At 44.3% G+C, this 22,143-nt stretch overlaps 1 protein-coding gene across 2 annotated transcripts in view; it reads right to left on the bottom strand.

The window, feature by feature from the left end:
• The window catches only part of WDR20 (WD repeat domain 20), a 39,418-nt gene continuing 17,275 nt past the window's right edge, over positions 1-22,143 (bottom strand). For both annotated transcript variants that reach the window (XM_066607474.1, XM_066607475.1), the window contains exons 2-4: positions 15,235-15,417; positions 11,756-13,033; positions 1-981 (exon numbers count right to left, since the gene is read on the bottom strand). In XM_066607474.1, coding sequence (XP_066463571.1) covers positions 928-981; positions 11,756-13,033; positions 15,235-15,417 — 1,515 coding nt within the window. In that variant the 3' untranslated portion in view covers positions 1-927. The remainder of the gene's footprint in view (positions 982-11,755; positions 13,034-15,234; positions 15,418-22,143) is intronic.

The following is a 22,143-nucleotide window of genomic DNA, read 5'->3' as shown; positions in this document are numbered from 1 at the left end:
TTTATTAATATGTATCTTTTAATTAGAAATCACTATTTTCATATAATGAAAATGACTAGTGTAATGATCAAAATCCCCGCAGCCCACCACTCAATTACATTTATACATATAATACAGAGGCATTAGAAACCACAATATTAAAATAAATGTTTAATAGATACAAAGGATATTTATCTTCACAACAGTTTCCTTTTTTTCCTGGGCATTTTTTTTTCCTTTTAAATTTTTTTCTTTAATTACACCCAAAAGTAAAGATTTCTCAACTTGCATTTAACTATTTAAGTGCAAACATTTTTTTCTTAATTTAAAAAACAAAAACAAAAAAAAACAAAAACCTAAAAAAATTGCAGCTTCCATCTTCCTGAAAAATTACATTTCAAGTCACTGGAGATAATGACTCCACTTTCATATCAAGTGCATTCCAGACGCTCATCTAAACCATTGTAGGTTAACAAAAAATAAAAAATAAAAAAAATCAGTGCAATACACACAATGGTGGATTCATTCTTAATAACCATCTAATAATTAAAAAAAAATACTGGGGATTTTCAATAAGCAGACTTTATTTTACATTATATTTATAAAGATTAAATTACATTAAAGTTGAAAAGTATAAAGTAAAGAGGAATGAATGGACTAGTATAGAGTTCCACTGTAACGGCTAAGGAAGAGGTTTTATTATATATACAGATTTCTTGGGTGAGCAGTCGTGACGACTAAAGACAAAGCTGAAAAATCTCTGCCAAGTATATCATTTGTGTGAAAAATTCTCTCCTGCATTTTTTTTTTTTGTTTTAATTAAAGAGCTCCATATAGACATTCTGCCCATGTTCTACTCTGATGCTCTGTGGCTGAAGAGCAGCTCCAGGATCCTCTGTCTTTACGTCTGCTCCTGTAGTGTATGTCTCGCTACCGGTAGTGTCATGGCTATACTACTGTTCCACTTGGAGAATTCGCTTGGTTTTGGGATGATAATAAACCCTGTGGACAAAGCATTCAATTAATCATGAACATTTTATTTTAAACCCAAAAACATTAATCTTGTAGCATAAAAAAAAAATCAAATCAAAAACACATAAACCCCAAGCATCCTTGCCCAACATCCTAGGCTCTGTTCAAATCATTGTGCACAAAAAACAAAAACGCAGAACAGTGAGTTGAACAAGGCCTTACTACAGGCAGTCTACAATTCAGATCACATTTAGGATCTGGTCACACACACACATTTGTGTGACCGGCCCATTCCACTGAATTAAGGATCACTTACTCGCAAGGACAATCTTTCAAACGATTGAAAGATTGACAGTTTTAGCGATTATTTTGCATAAAGTACTAATAGGCACTAATGCCCATTAGCACTTTATCAGCTTCCTCTGCGTGCAAATGAGTCTCCAGGAGCTGCTTGCAGAACTCAGTAGGTGATCAGCGCCCTGCAATAGTCTTTGTTCTTGCACAGGCTGTCACGGGTTGACAGCATGAATACAATGTAAATAGTTACTACAGTGCAGAACACAGCGTGTGGTCTTGTTTTCTTGCACGAGCTGCAGAGAGAATACAATGCTATCTCTCGCTCCCGTGGAGAACACAGCGTGCGGTCTGAGCACTGCTTTTTAAACTCACTTAAAAAAAAAAAATCGTTCAGAGAAAAAGTGCATTATGGTAGCATTTACACGCAACAATTATCGCTCATATGCCATAGTTTTAACTAATTTTGAGCAATAATCGTTGCATGTAGATGGGCTTAAGGCTTGCCGCCAAAACAATGGCACAGATCTCAGTTACTGAAATATACTGCGTGCGAATACCCTTATACTCCCATCATGACACTATAACCACTCATTGATTCAAGGCATTTACTTTTGATATGACCTGACTGCAGACACTCTATACCAGTGTTTCCCCAACTCCAGTCCTCAGGGACCCCAACAGGTCATGTTTTCAGGATTTCCTTAGTGTTGCACAGGTGATGTAATTGTCAGTTCCTCAGACATTGCCACAGGTGTTCTTACTATAGGATATCCTTAAAACATGACCTGTTGGGAACCCTGCTCTACACTATTATCATCATCCATTTTAAATCTAGACAATCTGCAGTATATAATGTTAAATAATGCTGCCTTTATGCATAGTAGTAGAATACCAGGTTTCAAAAATGCATGCAATTTTACCAAAAATGGTTATAAGGTGCAAATTAGGTGACTGACCTGTACAAGCAGCAGGGCCAAACAGTTTTACAGTAGTTCCTGAGCCACTATTAGCAAACTAGATGGGGGTTCCTCTTATTTACATCTGAAGTTAAAAGGGGTTTACAGAGTTGTAGGAACACTTTCAGGCAGGACAAGAAGTGTAACACAAGAAAACTCACTAGTCCCATTCACCGCTGTGCTGTATCTAGTGGTGTCTACATACATGTAGCGATTGGCTGCGGTGGTCATGTGTGTACAGACACTTCATCACAAGCATGTAAACTAAGCCCAGCAGAGAGCCATGGACTGCCAAGTAGAATTGTTATTTAAGCATTCCTGCCTTGCCTAAAGCCTTCCAGAAAACTCAGCCAACCCCTTCCAGCAGGTCACCGTTCACATCCTGGGCTAGAGAGTCTAAAATCTCTGCGGCTTGTTGCCTTTTTAAATCCTTCATCAATGTCAGGCTTCCTCTCCCACGATGAGGGACTTGGCAGATCTAGTTTTCTAGTACTTAGAGATGGGCTAATAGCTCCTCACAAGTTGGTGAGTCTTCTAGGCTATGCACACGCGTAAGGAATAATTCCTGCACCTGTGCTGCTGTCCAGAGATGGCTCTCACCTGACCAACTGCTTTCTGTACATGGATATCCTGGTTTTGCTTGAAAATCGGTAGTCATGGTGGCCGTTGGAAGGTAGCTACCATATGAACCAATACCAACCCTCTAGCAGGTGGCACAGTGGAGGGATTATTCCACCACATTTGCATAGCACTATACTACTTTCATGTAACAAGCAGTTCAGTGCCAGGACTGTCTGCGAGTCCTGCTTCCCCTGCCCACACAGAGTGCCAGGACTGTCTGCGAGTCCTGCTTCCCCTGCCCACACAGTGCCAGGACTGTCTGCGAGTCCTGCTTCCCCTGCCCACACAGAGTGCCAGGACTGTCTGCGAGTCCTGCTTCCCCTGCCCACACAGAGTGCCAGGACTGTCTGCGAGTCCTGCTTCCCCTGCCCACACAGAGTGCCAGGACTGTCTGCGAGTCCTGCTTCCCCTGCCCACACAGAGTGCCAGGACTGTCTGCGAGTCCTGCTTCCCCTGCCCACACAGAGTGCCAGGACTGTCTGCGAGTCCTGCTTCCCCTGCCCACACAGAGTGCCAGGACTGCCTGCGAGTCCTGCTTCCCCTGCCCACACAGAGTGCCAGGACTGCCTGCGAGTCCTGCTTCCCCTGCCCACACAGAGTGCCAGGACTGCCTGCGAGTCCTGCTTCCCCTGCCCACACAGAGTGCCAGGACTGTCTGCGAGTCCTGCTTCCCCTGCCCACACACAGACAGCTTTTGCTGTAGAGTTTGCATATATTATATGTAAACAATGTATAGGAGGGAATCGATGGCTGTCCCTGTGCCAAATATTAAGAAAGAAAAAAAAGTTGCAAATGTTTGCACATGGCTATTTCGGGACTTTGGTTTCTATGCCAGTCACCAATGAGAAAAAGAATGGGCTGATCAGCAGGGGGTATGGCCACCACATTTACCGGAATTTTAGCCAAACTACTGGCATAAATTGTAGCGGCTGTAGTTTAGGCACACAGACGGTGTGAGGTGCTCTTCTGAACGTACTAGGCGTATCCTCCAACGGTGGGTCTGCACGCCAAGACAGACGTACACAATGCCGCTCTTCATACATCAGTGCCGTTAGTCACCGTGGGTGGGGAAAGCAGGACACCTGCTCTGAGCCCTAAACAGCTTTATACATGAAACCAGGACAAAGTCAGAGAACTACATATGCCCAAGCTCAGCTTCTGGTCTCCCTCCAGCGACTCTGGCCCTTAAAACAAGGGGGTCTGCAGGCTCCCTTCAGTAACTGCACTTTTTAAGTGTTTAATCTCTTTACTCCACCTATGTGGTGTGCATCTCTCCCACAGTTTCCTCTTCGTTTGTGTTCTGGGGCATTGAAGTGGTGGAGACGGGGCAGGAAGGTCCCAGAAGCACACACTGCTGCATACCACATGGTGAAATTGTGAGATCACTGAACTAGACTCATGTCCATGGGGCTTCCATAGGCTTCAATAGAAGCGGGTGGTCAATGCATCCCTATAGGGTGCAGATCCGCGTGCGGGAGAAGAGTTAAAATCCGCTGCGGATTTTAATTCTTCTTTTCCCCGTGGACATGAGGCCTAAGTGACAGTTACTTTGTAAGAGAAAATTTTACTGTGTAGCCCCCATTCTAGTGAGGGTATAAAGAGGAAATTCTTACTGTACAGTGCCACTATTACTTTATGTAACGAAAGGAAGCACTAGTACAGTGTAAGAGGGCACCAAGAGTGGCAGCGATAACTGCAGGATGGGTTTTTGTGTAGAGAGGATTCATTATTGGAAGCAGCCTTCATGGCGGCGTGGGACAGATAGAGAAGAAAACCAATGTAGGCACTGGAGGTAACTGCACTGCATTTACTTTTCACAGTGTGGAACTGGAATCTCCATTTGGTGACTATATATGGTATACATGGAACAAATGCAAACAGCTTTATCTAAAACCTCAGTGTTACAAAAGTTATCCATGTTTAAATGTATTTCTTCTTTACTATGGGGAGGGAGGGGGTGGGGACAGACATGTTTGCACACCACTTCCAGCCCAATAATACTTCCGAACAAGGGCCATGCAGGCATCTCCAGCCAGCATTAGAGCAGTTTAGCACAGTGCTAAGCATCTTCAATGTCTAGAAATAGGAAGGGTTCCAGCTAAGACTGTCATTCATCAAATAGGATGGCAAGCAATAGGGCCTTAAACCAAAGACTAGGCCTGGCAGCCGGACAGTCCTGCTCTCCCTTTGACAAGCCTAGTTTTGGGTTTAAGGACCTAGCGCTTGCCCTCTCATTTGCAAGAGCCATTACTTGTTGACATAGCTAGTATGGAAGCTTTTTTTGGGACAAGTTCTATTTTTTAATGGCACGACTCTGGGGTACATGTATAACTTATTACATCTTTGGCGTGGGGAGGGAGGAGTTAGAAATTCCACCATAATTTGTTTTTTTACAGCTTTCACTATTCTGTAAAAATAGCATAACGTTGGCTGAATGCACACGGGCAGAGGTTCCGCCATTGCGCGCTGCCATAGGATTGCATTAGTTTATGCAATCCTATGCAGATTGCCGCGATTTGACCCCGTGAAAACTCACACAGTAACAAAATTGTGGCATGTCCCATTTCAGGGTGAGCCTCGCACTACCATGTCATCGCTGACGTGCAGCTCTGCGCTGTGCAAAGACGCCGGACAGGTAAGCCGCAGGTCACTGCAGAGGCACGGGTCGCATACCGCTGCGAGAATTTCAGTCAGAATCCGACCCGGCCGTCTGCATTTACCCTTATCTGGATCAGCAAGATTACTGTGATACAAAAGTTTAGATTTTTTTTTCCCCCTTTTTTTTTTTTCTCCTTTTCCTACCTTTTGCTCAATAAAGACATTTTTAAAAGAAACTAATCTGCATCGATTCATTTTAAGATCAATAGCAATATCATTTTTCCAGCAACTGAACGTTGTGAGATCTTGTTTTTCGTGGGAAGAATTAAAGGTTTTTGTTGGTAGCATGTTAAGGTACATGTGAGTTTTGGATTGCTTCCTACTGCCTTTTTGGTAGGTGAATAATGGGAAAATAGCAATTCTGTCATTCGCTTTTAAACATTTTTATGGCATTCACTATGAGAAATCGAAAAAAAACAAAACGTTTGTCTGGGTCATTATGAACAGTAATTTTTCTAAATATTTTCTTTAGTATTTTATTTAAAAAGGGTTTTTGCGGTAAAATGCATATTTTATTGTATGCGATTTCTTTAAAATTAAGCTTTAGTGATAACGCAATTTTTTTTTTTGTAACCTCTCACGGGGACTTGCAGATGCAAAAAGTTTGAAAGCTAGGATAGTACACTGCATTACTTATGTAGTGGATTCTACTAAGCCTAAGACAGGAGCCCATTAGATTCTGCTTGGGGCGAGGTCTAATAGACCTAGTTACATGGCAGACATGGAAGCCTTTGTCAGGCTTTCGGCTGCCATGGAAACCCATTGTAAGCTTGCAATTACACTGTGGGATGGCAGTTGGTGACATCTTGCCTTACCAACAGCTTAAATGTTGAGGTTGGTATGGATTCTGGCATGTAAGAGGTTAAACCGCCCAGCTCTAAAGTTTCTCTGCCTGGCTGACAATAGCCAGCTACCACTGCCTTAAGTTGATGCATGTGCAGGGGAAAAGCCCATTAGTGGGGTCAGTAAAAAGGCATATTGGCTGTCATGAAGGTGTTAACATCACTGCTAACAGCGGCATGGGTTGACATTTACAAAAAAAAAAAAAGGTGTTCTGGCAAGATGTACAAACACCCCTCTTAAGGCTCAGTGTCATCACTCTGCCCCCAAGCTCCACCCTTAAATTGGCTGATTTTGCCTAGGGAAGCCTGAACCAGTCTGGTATTTTGTCCATAGTGGCTACTGCAGGGAAAAGGTAGCATTAAAGGTCTGATGGGAGCTACTGGTACTCAGCAGCCATTTATGCTGGGACAGAGGGGAAACGCTGCTTGGATATTAATATGCCCTAATAGGGCATCTGAACCGGAGGTGCCATCTTGGCACAACCCATTTAGAGTAGCACGCTGGTTTTTATCTATTTTGGTGAATCTATCAAACACTAGTGAACGGCATTCTTCACAGCTGTGATCAGCTTGTCCCCTTCCAGCCTGTGTATTCTGAACTTTTCTTCTGCCCTCCAGGTCACCGCACCAACACTGACATTCTAGGTCCTGCAGTTAATGGGGAAGCTTTGGCTCAGTCAAAGAAGAAGAAAAAAAACAAAAAAAAAAGCAAAAAAACTGTCCTTGTTGCCCATAGCAACCAGAGTAGCTTTCATTTTGTATCCTGTTCTTCAAAATAGCTGCACTGTGATTGGTTTCAATGGGGGGGGGGGGGGGGGGGTGGAGCGAGTTTCCTTGTGACAATTGCCAAAACTGATCCATTAACTGCAGGACACAGAACATTGTCTGAGTGCTGGTCATGTGACCTGGAAGGCAGAATAAGAGTGAGAACATGCGATTGGTAGAATGATACTCTTGCCTGTTAGTGTAAATCTAAAGACTTCTGTACATTGCAGTCCCCCAGCTGCCATAGCAACCTATGCCAGGCTAAACTAATAGATCAAGGAGGTGCGCTTTCCCCCCCCCCCCCCCCTCTATTTAAAAAAAAAAAAAAAAAAAATAGGAAAATAAATGATGTATCATTTATTTATTAGTGGCCTTCCTGGTCCTGAGAGTTCTATGTTAGTAGATTCCCCTCATCCAATCAGCAGTTCTGAAAATCATGACATTAGGTCTGTTCTAGCAAGTCCAATATCATTTTAAGGGTAACATACGTTGTGAAGCCAAAGCTCACAGTATATACACAGATTAACTAATTCAAGTGGAAGTAGTAGTTTTGCAGCTCACAAGTTGTCACGACCCGCCGATCGCAAGAAAACCTGAGCCTGGAGGGCATTCATGGGGCCACACAATGTGTGCCACAGCCAAAGGTGGGATGTAGCTCTAGCCTAAACCTGGGAAGTCCTCAACTGCTGTAAATACCAATACACTTCAGTGTTTAGCAGGCAGAGATCTTCACACCTGTAACTTCATACACTGTTGCTGTACTTCTTTACTTCACCTATACATACAGCAGCCCACAGCTCAGCTTTCTGGCCTGTTGTGGACTGTTTTTCTGAAGTCACACATGCATCATGAGACTTTGGAGTCGGCTATAATAGAGGATGGAAATTAGACTTTGAAATGCAGTCTTAATAAGTTTCTCCATCTGGTTCAAACTCTGGTCTTCTCATTTTCCCCGCACCCAATATATGAAGAGACACTCTCCTCTTCATAGATTAGATATTACACCAGATGCGTCCTGGCATATATAATGTAGCCATAAATGTAGGTGTAGGTCTGGGGCGACCACATTCTCTCTTTTTGGGACAGTGGCAGTCAAGTCACAATTTTCAGGCAAGTGACTATGCCAGAAATTGATGTAAAAGGTTTCAAGACTGTCCCCCATAATACTGAGTTCTCTCTAGACCTGCACCAGATGCTCCTATAACTACATAGCATTACTTTGTCACATGATTTACTGCATATAACTACATTCCCAGCAAAAAACCCTGATCCTGTATGCTTCGTACAAAGGGCTGAGGAGGTGGGCACAACCCGGATGCCAGGAGGTCATGCTCTGCCCCTCAGCCACAACACAACGGTATGTATCCCCCAATCCTCTGTTACATACTGGCCCATCACAGTATAAACCATGGCACTTACCTGCATCGGCCCTCTACCTCTGTACTCTAGGTTTGCCCCATTTTGGTACTGCATACCCATCTCTCAGAAACATTTGAAATTTTATTTGTTTGTTTCAGCAAATTAGATTGAGAATACTTACATTGCATAGAATTACACTTGTGTTACGTTCTAGCAAATTTTAAACTGGAGGTTCTTGATACCAACCAGTAACCCCTTCCCTTTCCTAGGTTACATTCTTACTATATACAGACAAACAAACCCCCCCCCCCCCCGACATTTATCCTAAAGGGCTACCAAAAAGTGATGAAGCCCGATGATGAAGACAGAATGGATGCTGCTAAGAGTAAAAACCACATAGAACACGTCTCTGCCTGGCAGCAGCTTCAATTCAGGATCTAGAAGCAAATCTTATACTATGAAGATGGTCCGGGTTAGAAACATAGAATGGACAGCAGAAAGAGACCACTAGGGGGGTGAGGGTAATCTAATATTAAAGATGCAAGTCCTTTGTAGATCCGCGTCCTTGATATTACATTGTCAGTGCTGGACCCATGTGTATATGGCCCTTGGGTGCTGTGTATGACAAGCATAAAGAGAACATTTCCCCAAATCACCATGACCCACAGAAAGCCTAGTGGACCCTGGTATCTGTCCAAGTTTACTTTGTGCAGACACAGGCCCTGGTAGGTACTCCATGTCTATGGTAACGGCCATCAATGAAGACGATGATCCATTTGGGTAGATTTTAGGGCAATGACTAGTTTTAAGCAATGTAACATTACAGCAAGTATACAATTGTGGCAAAAAGATTGGAGTGCGACAGGGTTTGATTTTAAGAAAGTCTGCTGCTTTAGTCAGAGGTTTCTATGGTAACTGAAGTACAATTGTAATGTTACAAGTTTGAAAACTTGACAAATACATCAAGTTTAGGCACAGATTCAATTTTTACAGTAAACTGAGTCTTTGTCTAAACTTTATGAATGTCAAGTTTAAAAAAAATAAACTTTATGAAATGCTTAGTCGTACTTCGGTATAACATGGAAAACATTGGATTCAAAAGATCTAAAATTGCTGAAGCAGCAAACTTTGTGAAAGCCAAAATTTGTGTCAGCCTCAAAACTTCTGGCCACGACTGTACATTCATTTTTAAGGCGCATCCATACAAAAATGTATTGCTGTGATTAAAACAAAATTTTTCCTCTTGGAAAAGAATCTAAATTCTTGGAAGTAAAAAAAAAAAAATAAATAAATTGTATTAAAAAAATACAAAACAAAAAAAAAAAAAAAACACATTAGCCTTCAAATGCATCATAACGGCCAGTTTCACATGAGGGTATTGTGACACGTCCATAATGTTATTGCATCGTTTGATCTGCATTTGCCCAATACCAATGGATGCAAATAGAGGCTACAAAGAGTAGAAAAACCTCAGCCATGTGAATAGATGCATAGGTTTGTACTACCTCTGTATTACGGTGTGTAAAACACAGACCAGGCGGCCTATGGCAGAATCTATTGTTAGTTTAGTACTAGGAGTAATGGTAGGACCCAATCACGGGCTGCACCCACTTCATGTCAGCCCTCCCACAATTAGCATATTAGAGTTAGTTTATGAATGCTCCGCTGACAGCCTTTATTTTAACGATCAGAAAGATTTTAATTTGGGTTATTTTGAAAAATAAAAATAAATGAAGTTCCCGTCCGTGTGGTTCCTACATACTGGTCCTAGGGATCAAATAACTCCATTTACTTTAAGCTTTGTTTCTGCGTTTTTATCCATTTCACATGCTAGAATAAGAATCGGTTGGGGGAGTGGGTATGAGACTCTATTCTGGTGGTCCAACATCTGATGGGTCCATAGAGGCGCCAACATACAACATTGCTCTGGCTTCTCCAAGGCTGATAGAATTACATCATGCCCCATACTAGAGTCACACAAAGCTGCATGCAGAATTCCTACAATTAATGTCTGGGACATCTGAGATTAACTGCACTTTTTGTATGTTCAGCATAATGTAAACCCTTTTGTATACCCAAAACCCCATCCAAATATGCTCTGTACAGAGACTGAACCAGCAGGGGGCAGCAACAAGACATGACCTCAAAGTGAAGAAACATCCAGCAGAATTCTGAATGCAGCTTTGGATGTGACTGGCCTACAGGCCATCATGTAATTCATGATCAGTGCAATACAAGAATATATATAGCATGAGGATACAATAATCACAGAGCAGATCTGAACGTAAACCTGAATCTGCCACTAAAAAAGAAAAAAACATTTAATTTTTTTTTAAAATCACTGGACTTCTACTTTGGTCCTCAAGCTGCTGACAATTTAGTACCAGCAGCAAGGGGAGCGCTTGGGTTCCTGCACTATTAACCTTTTAAGTGCTATGATAAAAGGAAAAAATGAACCCTAAAGGACTCACTAATAAAATGCAAAAATCAGCGATGGCCATTTTTTCTTCTTTTGGCCGACTGCTGACTGGCAGGACTATTGGTCACGTGTTGTAAGAAAGAGTTACACATTAAGAATGCTAAAGAAATCAAGGTAACTGTTTTATTTACAGAAATACAGATCTTATTAGCTGAATAGGATAAATTTGCGTCCACGATTCCTTCTCTTCTGGATTGACTCAATAAATACACTTTTCTTCTCCACCAGTACAACAAGTGCCTCCACATAAGCCGGGCCACGTTCCGTCCCCCCATAGTCTGCATGCCTCACTACCCTCCCACACATGTCCAATTCTGCCTGAACATCGGCTGGGTGATCACACAATGTACAGTGCTTAATCTTAGGGGTTTTTGGTGTTTGTTTTTCCCATTTCTCTTTGGTTGGCACAATATGCTTTGATATTACATGTATTTTTTTTGTTCCAAACATGGTATTTGCTGTGGCAAAATTTCAAATGATTCAAAACGATATGACATGCAGTAACCAAAATATGTCTCAAAAAGAAACAAAAATTTAACAGCTGTCTACACTGAATGGAAGAAATGTCAGCATTATCCCAACAGTTTGAAGCGGACCAGCCATGTACGAACCATGGAGGCTGCCATTCTGTCAGCTCTACCAATAAACGGCCAGTCAGTTTGTCAGGAACCTCTTCCGGAGAGGAAGTTCCAGGTCTTATCACAACCCGATCAGCCCACATTGGATTTCACCTGACCAAAATGGCAGTCTTTTCGGCAAGTAAATGACAGGTCTGTGACGACCACTGAAATTCTAATCTCGGTGCAGCATTAAGGGTTAAAACTTACCACTTTACCAGGCCTTGCCCATGTGCAAATAAATCCTTCCTGACAAGCAGTGACTATACAGTCTTCAAGAAAAATAAGCACAGTTAGTCTTTCGTGTGCTATCTTTTTACAGATAAGAGGCTCTAATAAAGGAACGTCTTCCATCCTGGGACAGAGTGCGGTCCCCAACGTTTTCGCAGGGTCCGTTTTGTTTTTTGTAACTAGGTTCAGTTTGTCGCTACTCTTGCTAGATATATGTCCCATACTGTGATTCCTCTTATGGTCTTTGTCGTGATGCCTCTCCTTGCGGTCATGAATGGACAAAGTGGCAAATTTGCTGACGCCGGACGCAATAGCGCTATCCACGCTGCTTTTGCTGCCGGTGTTGGACACGGCAGAGTGGGGAAGGCTATTGGACCTTGGAAGAGGGGGAGGTATGGCGTTGCCTGGCGTAGTGATACTGTTGCCGTTACTTCCTGGGTTTGCAGGGCAGCTTCCTGCAGGTGGGCTTGTGGCATTCATGACATTGGTGTGTGTCCTTGTTCTCGACAGAGGTTGATGAGGGAAAAGGATGTCTTCTGTGAGGTCCCATAAACACAGTTGTGTATCTTGGCCTACTGAGCCAAATCTATAAGTCACGCTAACTGGGCGACTGTCGGTAGAGTTCCTTTTGGACAGTCTTGACTGTGTACTGTTTGCCCTATCTCTACCAAAGTTTATCAGTTCTTGAAAATCTTCGTCGCTTCCGCTGAACTCCATAGGATCAGTCTCTTCCACACTAGTAGTATTTGGGTCGAACGCCACCACACTGACCCAAGATTTGTGTCCCTGACCTCTGGCTATTACTCGACAGTCAACAAATGACCAAACTGTCACCAAATCGTCCTCTCCGCCTGTTACTATATACTTCCCGTCTGGGCTCCAGCACACACACAGGAGTCCTCCAAAGTAACTTTTCATAGTACCATGCAACTCCACAGAATCAAAGTTAAACACGCGTAGGAAGCCATCTTGGCTCACACAGGCTAAGAATTTCCCATCTGGGGAAAAAGCAAATTCGTTAAGGGCTCCCTCTCCGACAGTCCATTTCAGCAGAGGGTTTCGGGTGGACTTGCTCTTGCATGTATGAACAGCAAAGCTTTCTCCTTGCTTAAGTAGCTGGTAATGGGGCGCTGTGGTACCACACGTGTGTTCCACATTATACAAGTACATGTTCCCACTGGAATGAGCTACAAGAAAGAGGCTTTCGGAGCCCGGAACCCATTTTACACAAGTTACTCTTGACTTGTCTATTAGCCTCTGTTGGAGACAAGAAGTAAAAAAAAAAAATAATAATTAGACGTGAAACATATACAAACAATTAATGCATACATCATTAATCACTGAACTTCAAAAAGGTTTTCCATATAGAAACCACATAATGAAATGCTGGGTGACGGATATACTTTTACTAAATGTGCTACATGATCATTCACTGACAGCACACAGAGATCTTGAAACCCCATCCCAACCAGGGCTACAGTTCCTACCCAGCAGGTGGCTGGAGCGCTGCTCTGCAGGGAGAACCAGTGAGGAAACCATAGCACTGATACAGTCAGCCATCCTGAGAATACAGAAGTGTATGGCTGGGTTTCTACTGGGCGGAATTGCCGCAAAATTTTGGTGCGGACTTCCTGCATGGAAACAGCAAAGTGGACGAGATTTGCAGAAATCTCATCTACACACTGCGGCCAGGCCGCGCAGAAACTGACATGCCGTGTGGAATTCAAAGCCGCGGCATATCAATTTTAGCGCTGTCTTCGCTGCAGCCATCTATTCTCTCCATTGGGAGAGATGGCTGTAGTGGACTACAGGCAGTGAAGCCGCATTTCAGCGGCGGAAATTCTGCGGGGTCCCACTGCAGTCTTTCCGCGGCAAATCTGCCCAGTGGGAACCAAGCCAAGTACTCTTGGACCTCCATCAGTAAAGTAGGTCATAATATGCCACCACTTTAAGATGGGAGTATCTCTTAAAAACGCAAGGGTTAATCAAAGGGGACTTTTCTCTTTACAAGGGCCCTTCATACTTTACATGCTCCTAGATGTAGGGAGACAGTTTGAGTGGAAGACACAAGGATCCTACTACAGATGCAAGAAGTTCAAAACTGGACTCGTACAAAGGAATCTTTTTACTGCTGCAAGGTCCAAAAAGCAGAAATAAGACCTGAACCAACAGGGAATGCAGGCCCCCGGCACTAGGCTGTTCTGTACAATACGGCACTGCAGCAGACTAAGGCCTCCATGCACATCACTATTACACAGCTATACAAGAGCAGATCCTCTTACACATTTCTATAACAGGCGTTTCCGTTTGTTTTGGAAGGATATTCATCCAAACTTTGGGGTGCAGTCTTTTGGAAGGGCTTACGTCTGACCTTGCTACAAGCTAGGCCGTCTACACATGAATGGGTGGGATTCTGCAGCAGACTTTGACCTGGTGCCCGGTTGGTGACACCCGCAATGCAAATCTGCCCGTGTGCAGGCGGCCTTAGAGGAGTGTAGGATTGCTGCAGCTACTCCACCTCAGAGCTCTCCAACCCGCGGCAAGAGAGCCAGAGGATTACCACAAGAGCAGCACTACTGCAACTCCTGTGTTGGAGAGACCATTACCCAGGTGCCAGAGCAAGGACTGTATTGCAAACAAAGTCCGTGCAATTCCATACTAAGGGTCCTTTTACACGGCATGACCTGTTGGGTGCAGATGCCTGAACAGGTTGTCCATGATGATCGCTCCTCTGCTTGTACACAGGAATGAGCATCGCTCTGTGAATGGAAGTGGAGCGGGCCGGGGTTCGTTCAAGAACACCCGCCTCCATTCACAGTGAACAGGCAGTTGTTCATAGATGAACTGCCTGTATAAACTGGACTAACATTCTCGTTAGTAGTTCAGTCTGTGCATGCTTTTATGCAGAAATCAAAACTATTTGTAAGCCTGTGCAAAAGGGCCCTTAAGTTATAAGCATTCCTCATGCCGCCATATGAGGAGCTGTTCTCTTCTCTATAGGTACACAGCATTTAATGGAACATACCAGGATGCCCATGGACTTCTGGACTATCTCAGATCTTGTATGGCTGGGAGCTGGAAGTCTGTTAATGTACATATTCGTTCTGTGGGCTTCATTCATTCATTCATTCATTCCCATCACCATTTATCAGCTTTCTATAGTTCTCTAAGTGTATGTTCACATGTTGCAAAAATGGTTGCAACGGAAAATCTGCACCAAAAACTGCGTCAAAATTTACAATTCTTCACTGAAATGGTGAAATCTGCTGCAGGTCCATGTCTAAACCCATGTGGAAATCCACAGCAAACTGGATTTTGATGCAGATCCGCAGCACAACGCGCCTCGTTGTGAACACATCTTAAAGGACACCGCCTGCGGCAATGCTACACTTCTGTCAACGCCAAAGGAGATTTACATGCTATTATGTATGGTGACTTCCATCATCCCCAACACTTACCTCCTCGTTAAACAGCTTACTGGTCTCCTTCTTAATGGGGTCTATGAGTTGGACCTGGCCTGCCGAGAAGCCGACAAGTAGAGAAACGCTCTCTGCTGTGGCGGTGAGATGATTAAAGTCATGACACGTGGGTTGCGTCCCTTTGTAGATCCGCTTGTCGATGGGTTTGCTCAGATCAGCAGCCTAGGGTGGGGGAACAAAGAGAATTCATTATGCATCCATCAACATATAAACAAGCCCTCAGCAATCATCTACAGTCCGTTAGGGCCGCCTGACCCCGCCAGCGAGGAGGAAGCCACTCCACAAGGAAAAGTCACATTACTTGCAGTTTTCAAAGCTTGGAGAGCATGGCCAAGGTCAGCGAGGCGACATGTGAGCATTGTTATGGAGATCAGCGGAGGGACGTCTAAAGAGCCACACTGCATGTGAAGCACACCTTTAAGGCTACATGGTGAGAGGAGGCATGGGTGCACAGTTTCTTCTGGTCCGAGGGCCACATTGCCACAGTGAACACATCCAAGGGCTGCAAGGGTATTCCGCAGCGTGAACATTCAGCTATTAGGTTCAATAGAACCTAATAGCTGCGGTGAAACACGGTTTTTTTCGCCACGTTGCACGTGGTGGAAATCTGGCCGTGGGCATCAGCCCTTATTATAAAAACACCAATTCAAAGAAATGTTTGGATGCGGTATAAAATATAAATAAATGTAAAGAAAGGATACACTGATTTGGAAATCTCATGTGTGTTATATGCTTTGTTTGCATGATACAGCTTTAACTTTTATTTAAGGATTGCACGGCCAATTATGTTACCGTGTTCAAAGTTTCTGGAGGGATCCTGAACCTGTGTGGTGATCAGCATCGCAGAATCATGCCTGCTTACTGCAGTGACGCCTGAGGGCCCGCAGATCTCCAGCATCCAATATGAACCATCAGCCTTGTCCCTAGAATCATGCCTGCTTACTGCAGTGACGCCTGAGGGCCCGCAGATCTCGAGCATCCAATATGGACCGTCAGCCTTGTCCCTGCTGCACATGTATTTCTACAGATTCTCTGTATTGTAGATGGTGGAATATTCAAAGTCTTCACCATTTTACATTGAGGAACATTTTTGAAGATGTTCCACCATTTTTTAGACTCAGCCTTTGTTCCCCCTGTTCCAACTCTTTTTGAGATACATTGCTGCCATCAATTTCTAAGGGCCCATTTAGACACAATTATCGCTCAAAAGACATCTTTTGAGCAATAATCGTTGTGGATTTACACGGCAAGATAATCACTCAAAATTTGCTCAAAACGGCAGTTTGAGTGACAGTTTTAAGCGTTCACTTTGCATAAGTGTGTAAATGAAGGCTCATGCTGTTTGCAGAAGACAAGCGGGACCGCTATCTGCTGCATACAGCTGTTGTCTTCTCAAAGCACTCAGCTGGTATACAGCTGAGCGCTCCAAGTGAGGTATGCAGAACACAGCTGAAGCGCTGTCTTCTGCATACCCCTGTTGTGTTCGCGGAACGCTCAGCTGGTATACAGCTGAGCGCTCCGAATAGGGTATACGGAAGACAGTTTGACTACTTGTCTTCTGCTGTGTTCTCCGAGCAGTATCCTGCAGAGAACTCAGCGTGCAGGTCTGATAAGACTCATCATTCTCTTACAGCTTGCTCAAAGACAACGGTGAGCGAATTCTTAACGAAAATTGCAAGATGGCCGCACGTTTAGACCCAACGATTCTCGCTCTAAAGACTGCTCTGAGAGAATTTTGAGCAAGAATCGTTGGGTCTAAATGGGCCTTAAAGGAGTTAAAAGTGACCCTCCGGGCCTGGCCAGACAAAGATGGCTGCATGGTCTCTCTGACTACCTCATGTACACGGTGTATTAGTATGCATCAATAGTCTAACACAGTCTGACTATGCGGAGCTGCTCATGTGCCCAGCACTCGTTAATCAAAGCAGGTGTGGCGTCTTATACTAATGAAGTGTACTAATACAGTGTGTGCAGCAGGTAGCCAGAGAGGCTGCTGCAGCCATCTTTGTTTGTCTAGGCTCAGAAGGTTGCTTTAATTTTTTTTTCAATGAAATGTACAAAATGTCTCCCCTCCACCTTCCAACAGGTCTGTTCTAGTGGGAATTAAATATTATGTGGATTGCATTCTGTTGTCCTTTGCATTTTACACAACATCCAAACTTATTCTGGAATTGGGGTTGTATTTCAGGGTAATAAATCGGTCACTGGCAAGTAGGGAAACCCTTTGGGTGAAGGAGGTCCAAGTGTCACTCTTGATTCTAGTGCACATGTGTAGCGCTATGGGTGTAAATTAGGAGAGAGAATATTTTTTTATACATATACTCACTGTGTCTATGTATATGAGATATAGAGATATCCATCTCTCTCATATCCATCTATCTATCTCTCTATCTATCACACATACATACACACAAAGAGTTTATAAAAAAAGTCTACACCCCCGTTAAAACGTCTAACAAAGATGAAGGATTCCAGATTTCCACCAATTTAACACCTTATCTGTACAATTCTACTGGGGGGGAAAAAAACAAAACAAACAAAAAAAAAAAAAAAAACTTTTAGGGTGGGCAAAAATAAGAAACAAAAAGACAAAACTAGAATATGGTTGTATAAGTGTGAACACCCTCTTATATCTGGGGCTGCGGTTGTGTTCAGGATTGGCCAATCACATTTATACTCATGTTAAATAGTAGTCAGCACTCCGCCGCCAGTATTTACCCCATATAAAGTTCAGCTCTTCTAGGAGGATTTTCTTGACACTTAGTTGCATGTTTCAGCAAAGGCCGAAAAGAGCTCACAGCAGATCAATGTATCAGATTGTTTAAAGGTATCTGTCAGGAGGAGGTAACAAAACATGTCCAAGACATCACCTATCGCATGGAACACAGTGAAGAAGTCACTAAGAAATGGATTACATTCGGCACAACGACATTACCAAGACCTGGACGCCCCTCAAAAATTGCTAAAAAGACCAGAAGACAATTAGTCTGGGAAGTGAGCAGGAGGCCAACAGCAACAGTAAAGGAGCTGCAGGAGTTCCTGACAAGTACTGGCTGTGTAGTGCATGTGACAACCATCTCCTGTATTCTTCATATGTCTGGGCTGTGGGGCAAGAGGGCAAGATGGAAGCCTTTTCTAACAAAGGCATCCAAGCCCGGCTATGTTGTGCCAAAACCTCCATCAGGTCTGCCAGAAGTTTGTGTGAGAACGTCTTCTGTGTGCTGAGACCAAGGTTGGACTTCTTGGCCAACAGGTATGTTTATCACAAAGCCAACGCTGCGCATCACCATAAGACCACCAGATCCACAGTGAAGATGGTGGGGGCAGCGTTAGGCTTTGGGGATGTTTTTCTGCTGCTGGAACTGGGGCTTAAGTCAAGGTGGAGGGGATTATGAACAGTTCAAAATATCAGCCCATTTTGGCACAAAACCTTCAGGCCTCGGCTAAAAAGCCTTTCGGCATGACAACCCAAAGCATACCCCCAAATCACCAAACGAATGGCTTCACCAGAAGAAGGTTGAAGTTTTGGAATGGCCCATACCTGAATCCCACTGAAAATCTGTGGGTTGACCTGAAGAGGGCACTACACATGATCCCCTAACAATCTGAGTCGAAAGAGTCGAAATGTGCCATGCTACAAGACACCTACCCAAAAAGGCTGAGTGCTGTCAAAGTCAAAGGGTACATCAGCAAAGTATTAGTTTTAGGGTGTGCTTATTAATGCAACCTCATTCTAGTTCTTTTCCCCCCATGCTAAAAGATTTCAGCTTGTTTTTTTTCCAATGGAATTGTACAGATAAATAGGCCACATTGAATGTGGAGACACACACACAAAAATCCTACAAAAGTGGAATCATTTCAGAATTAACATTTGGGGAGGGGGGGGGGGGGGTAGAAACTTTAGAAGTGCTGCAACCAGCATTGAACTTCTAGAAATGACGCTGCATTACCGTTCCTTGGAAAAGAAGAACAAGAAGTTAAGTCACATGCTGTCTGGCTACAAGCCGATCCCCGAGGAGCGTCGCATCCAGCAAAGACACTGCCTGCATCGTGACGGCTACTCAGATATTCCTGACCACGGCCCTTTATTAGAAGAGGCAATCAGCAAGAACAAAGCTGGAAAGGAAGATGCGTTCTTAATTCCAAATTCATTTCATGTAAATGACTCCTCGCAGTAATCTGCCTCTAATGCTCCCAGGTCCCTAAACCTCCACGTTGTTAATGCCGGCTGCAAATCCACAGAACAGGAAAGAGATGAAAATCCGCTGGCTGCTGGACTTTAATCGGATTGCACATCGCTGGGGGAGTCAGCGGGGTGCCAACTGTCAGCATTTCTGCTCTGTAAGAGCCGCCAGTGAAGTCAGAGATGCCGGCAGAATCACCACGATGGAGAAGAAAGCCCCCACCGCCCGGAGACTGGGACGTGAGCGCCAAACATTAGCCTATTTCCCACATACGGAGGGAGGGCTACACGAGGCTACAGCCGCTTACATGTCTGTATACCGCTCGCATCTGACAGACTCACAGCACAACTCCAGATGACAATGACAGGGGGGCTGAGCTAATTGTGCGAGAGATGAGGAGGCAGCGCTACCTGTCCACGGCATTTACCGGGAGAGGCCAGGAGGCACAATTACACGTCGTTTTTTCACAAAAATGCAAACACCATCTAATGCATTTACAATGTTTTATATCTGCATGTCAAAGATACATACAGCAACAGAGTCACCCCAGCGCATCCGTATCCCCCCCTTCTGCAAACATTTCGGGGGAACCTCCTGATGCCCCCGCTGTCGGCTTGTGTCCACACCATCTCCTGCCTCCGTCTACAATTGGAAGCACCTACTGCAGTGACAGCTTTATTGCCTCTAGGAACATTTGAGATGCAGATAAAACGTTTTCCTGAAAATTACATGGGGTTTCAAGCTTTTTGAAAAATAGCAGTAGACTGCGGAAGTCGGGATATTTATGAAACACCGGCCAATAAACAACATTGCATGCCAAAAGGGTAACAACTACCTGCCTCTATGGGAGAGGGCACAGGTGTTGGGTCTCGGGAGGTATGGTGGCCACAGCTGGGCCCGGCTCCGATGCAGGCAGCGCCAAGCCGAGCTCCCCAAAAGTCAGGGTCTCCTTGTCCTCAAAAGGGACTCATGGAAGCGGTTCAGGCCATACCGATTCGTGAGAAGTCCGAGTTTTGAAGTAGGCCGGTTTGCTGGCGTAGCGTGGAAGCTCCGGGTGCAAGTTACATAGTCAACATTTATGCTTCAGATAATGAACTTTAATACAACACTATATGAACAGGGTCCCAGATATCAGGGTAACTTGGTCTTTAAAAGAGAATAACCATGTCAGCATCTGTATACTGGGCAAACCGTCCATACCCATTTACCGGGGAGAATGGCATCGTCTAGACGAGCCAACAGGGACGGAAGGAAGAGGACAGAGAACCGCGTGAGCGAGTTCCCAACACCTCTTCGATTCCTTCTCTGAAGGAGACCATGGCCGTAAGGCAGTTCCTGTGAGATCCCCCCCAGGGGCATATTAGCCTACCTCAACCCTAACAACCAATCAGGTTGAATCAGTGAACCCAAACAACCAATCAGGTTGCTGGAATTGTTAATCAGAACCAATCAGGTTGCTGGAATTGCTCCATAGTACTGAGCAGGAGAGTAGAAGGCTTATATGCCCCCTCCCCTTGTTAAAGCAACAGTACCATTTAAGAAAAACCAGTTCGTGTCAAACAATATGTACCCCCTTACATCAATATAGTTTCCAGCAGTACTATACGGGTCAACTTACTGGGGGAGCGAGAAGGGCAAAACTAGATGTGCTGCTCACCCAAACAGTGACCTCCAAGTTGCGTTGAAACTCAGAAGACAGGTGGAGGTCATCTTCTATAGCAGTGTTTCTCAACTCCAGTCCTAGGAACCCCAACAGGTCACTTTTCAGGATATCCTTTAGCAAGAACCCCTGTAGCAATGTCTGAGGCACCGACAATAATTACATCACCTGTGAGACACTGAGGAAATCCTGAAAACATGACCTGTTGGGGTCCCTGAGGACTGGAGTTGGGGAACACTGGTCTATAGGAACAACCCATATGAACTATAACAATATATGGTAGCCCTGACTCCTGCATAAGCGCCAAGTCATCTGACCGGTCGTTGCATACTACATGTCTCCGGTAGCGATCTCTGCAGCCGATGACCATTTCCCTCACAATGTCAGCAGTTAGATGGCTTTCAGGTACAAAAGAGACATTAAGTGGGGTTCTCTGTGATGCAACAGGCTAATTAGTGTTAATAGGTCTGTTTAGCTGTAGATCGTTAACAATGTGTGTCCAGAACTACCTACCCAGCCCCAGAATGACCCAGCTACTTGGCACAGACGCTAAATTGCCGTATTCATCCAGTAAGGACAAATGCATCCAAGGCCAAAACAGGAAACTGATCCCAGAAATCTGACCTATTGTTGAGAGCAACTGTGTTGCCAGGGCCATTTTATCTTTGTGAATAGCCGTACTCCAGCCTGCTAGAGCAATCACATCCTTCTTCCTCTGCATCCGTAGAGCCAAAAATCTATATTCCCTGGACATCAAGCAGAGGCCAAGACCACAGCGAGGTCTCAATCAGGAGCAGATAAAGTCAGTGGTATGAGTCAGTGTGGTAGCAGATGCCGCCGGTGCCTCAGTAGTCGCTGACACCACCGACGCCTTCGGCCGGCTCTTCCTCCAGCGGAGGGGATGAAGCTGCGCAAGTTCTGCAAAGTCAACAAAATGTCTAATTACGGTATGAATAGACTATACGCAGATAGAGTAACAATACAGAGGGAAGCCAGAGAAAACGTAAGCCGAGGGGCGATGGAGGCACACCGATAAAAGGCCAT

Source organism: Eleutherodactylus coqui, chromosome 6, assembly GCF_035609145.1.
Source record: "Eleutherodactylus coqui strain aEleCoq1 chromosome 6, aEleCoq1.hap1, whole genome shotgun sequence".
Classification (NCBI taxonomy): domain Eukaryota; kingdom Metazoa; phylum Chordata; class Amphibia; order Anura; family Eleutherodactylidae; genus Eleutherodactylus; species Eleutherodactylus coqui.
The sequence above is the reverse complement of the archived record's forward strand: the minus strand, read 5'-3'. Positions and strand labels throughout refer to the sequence as shown.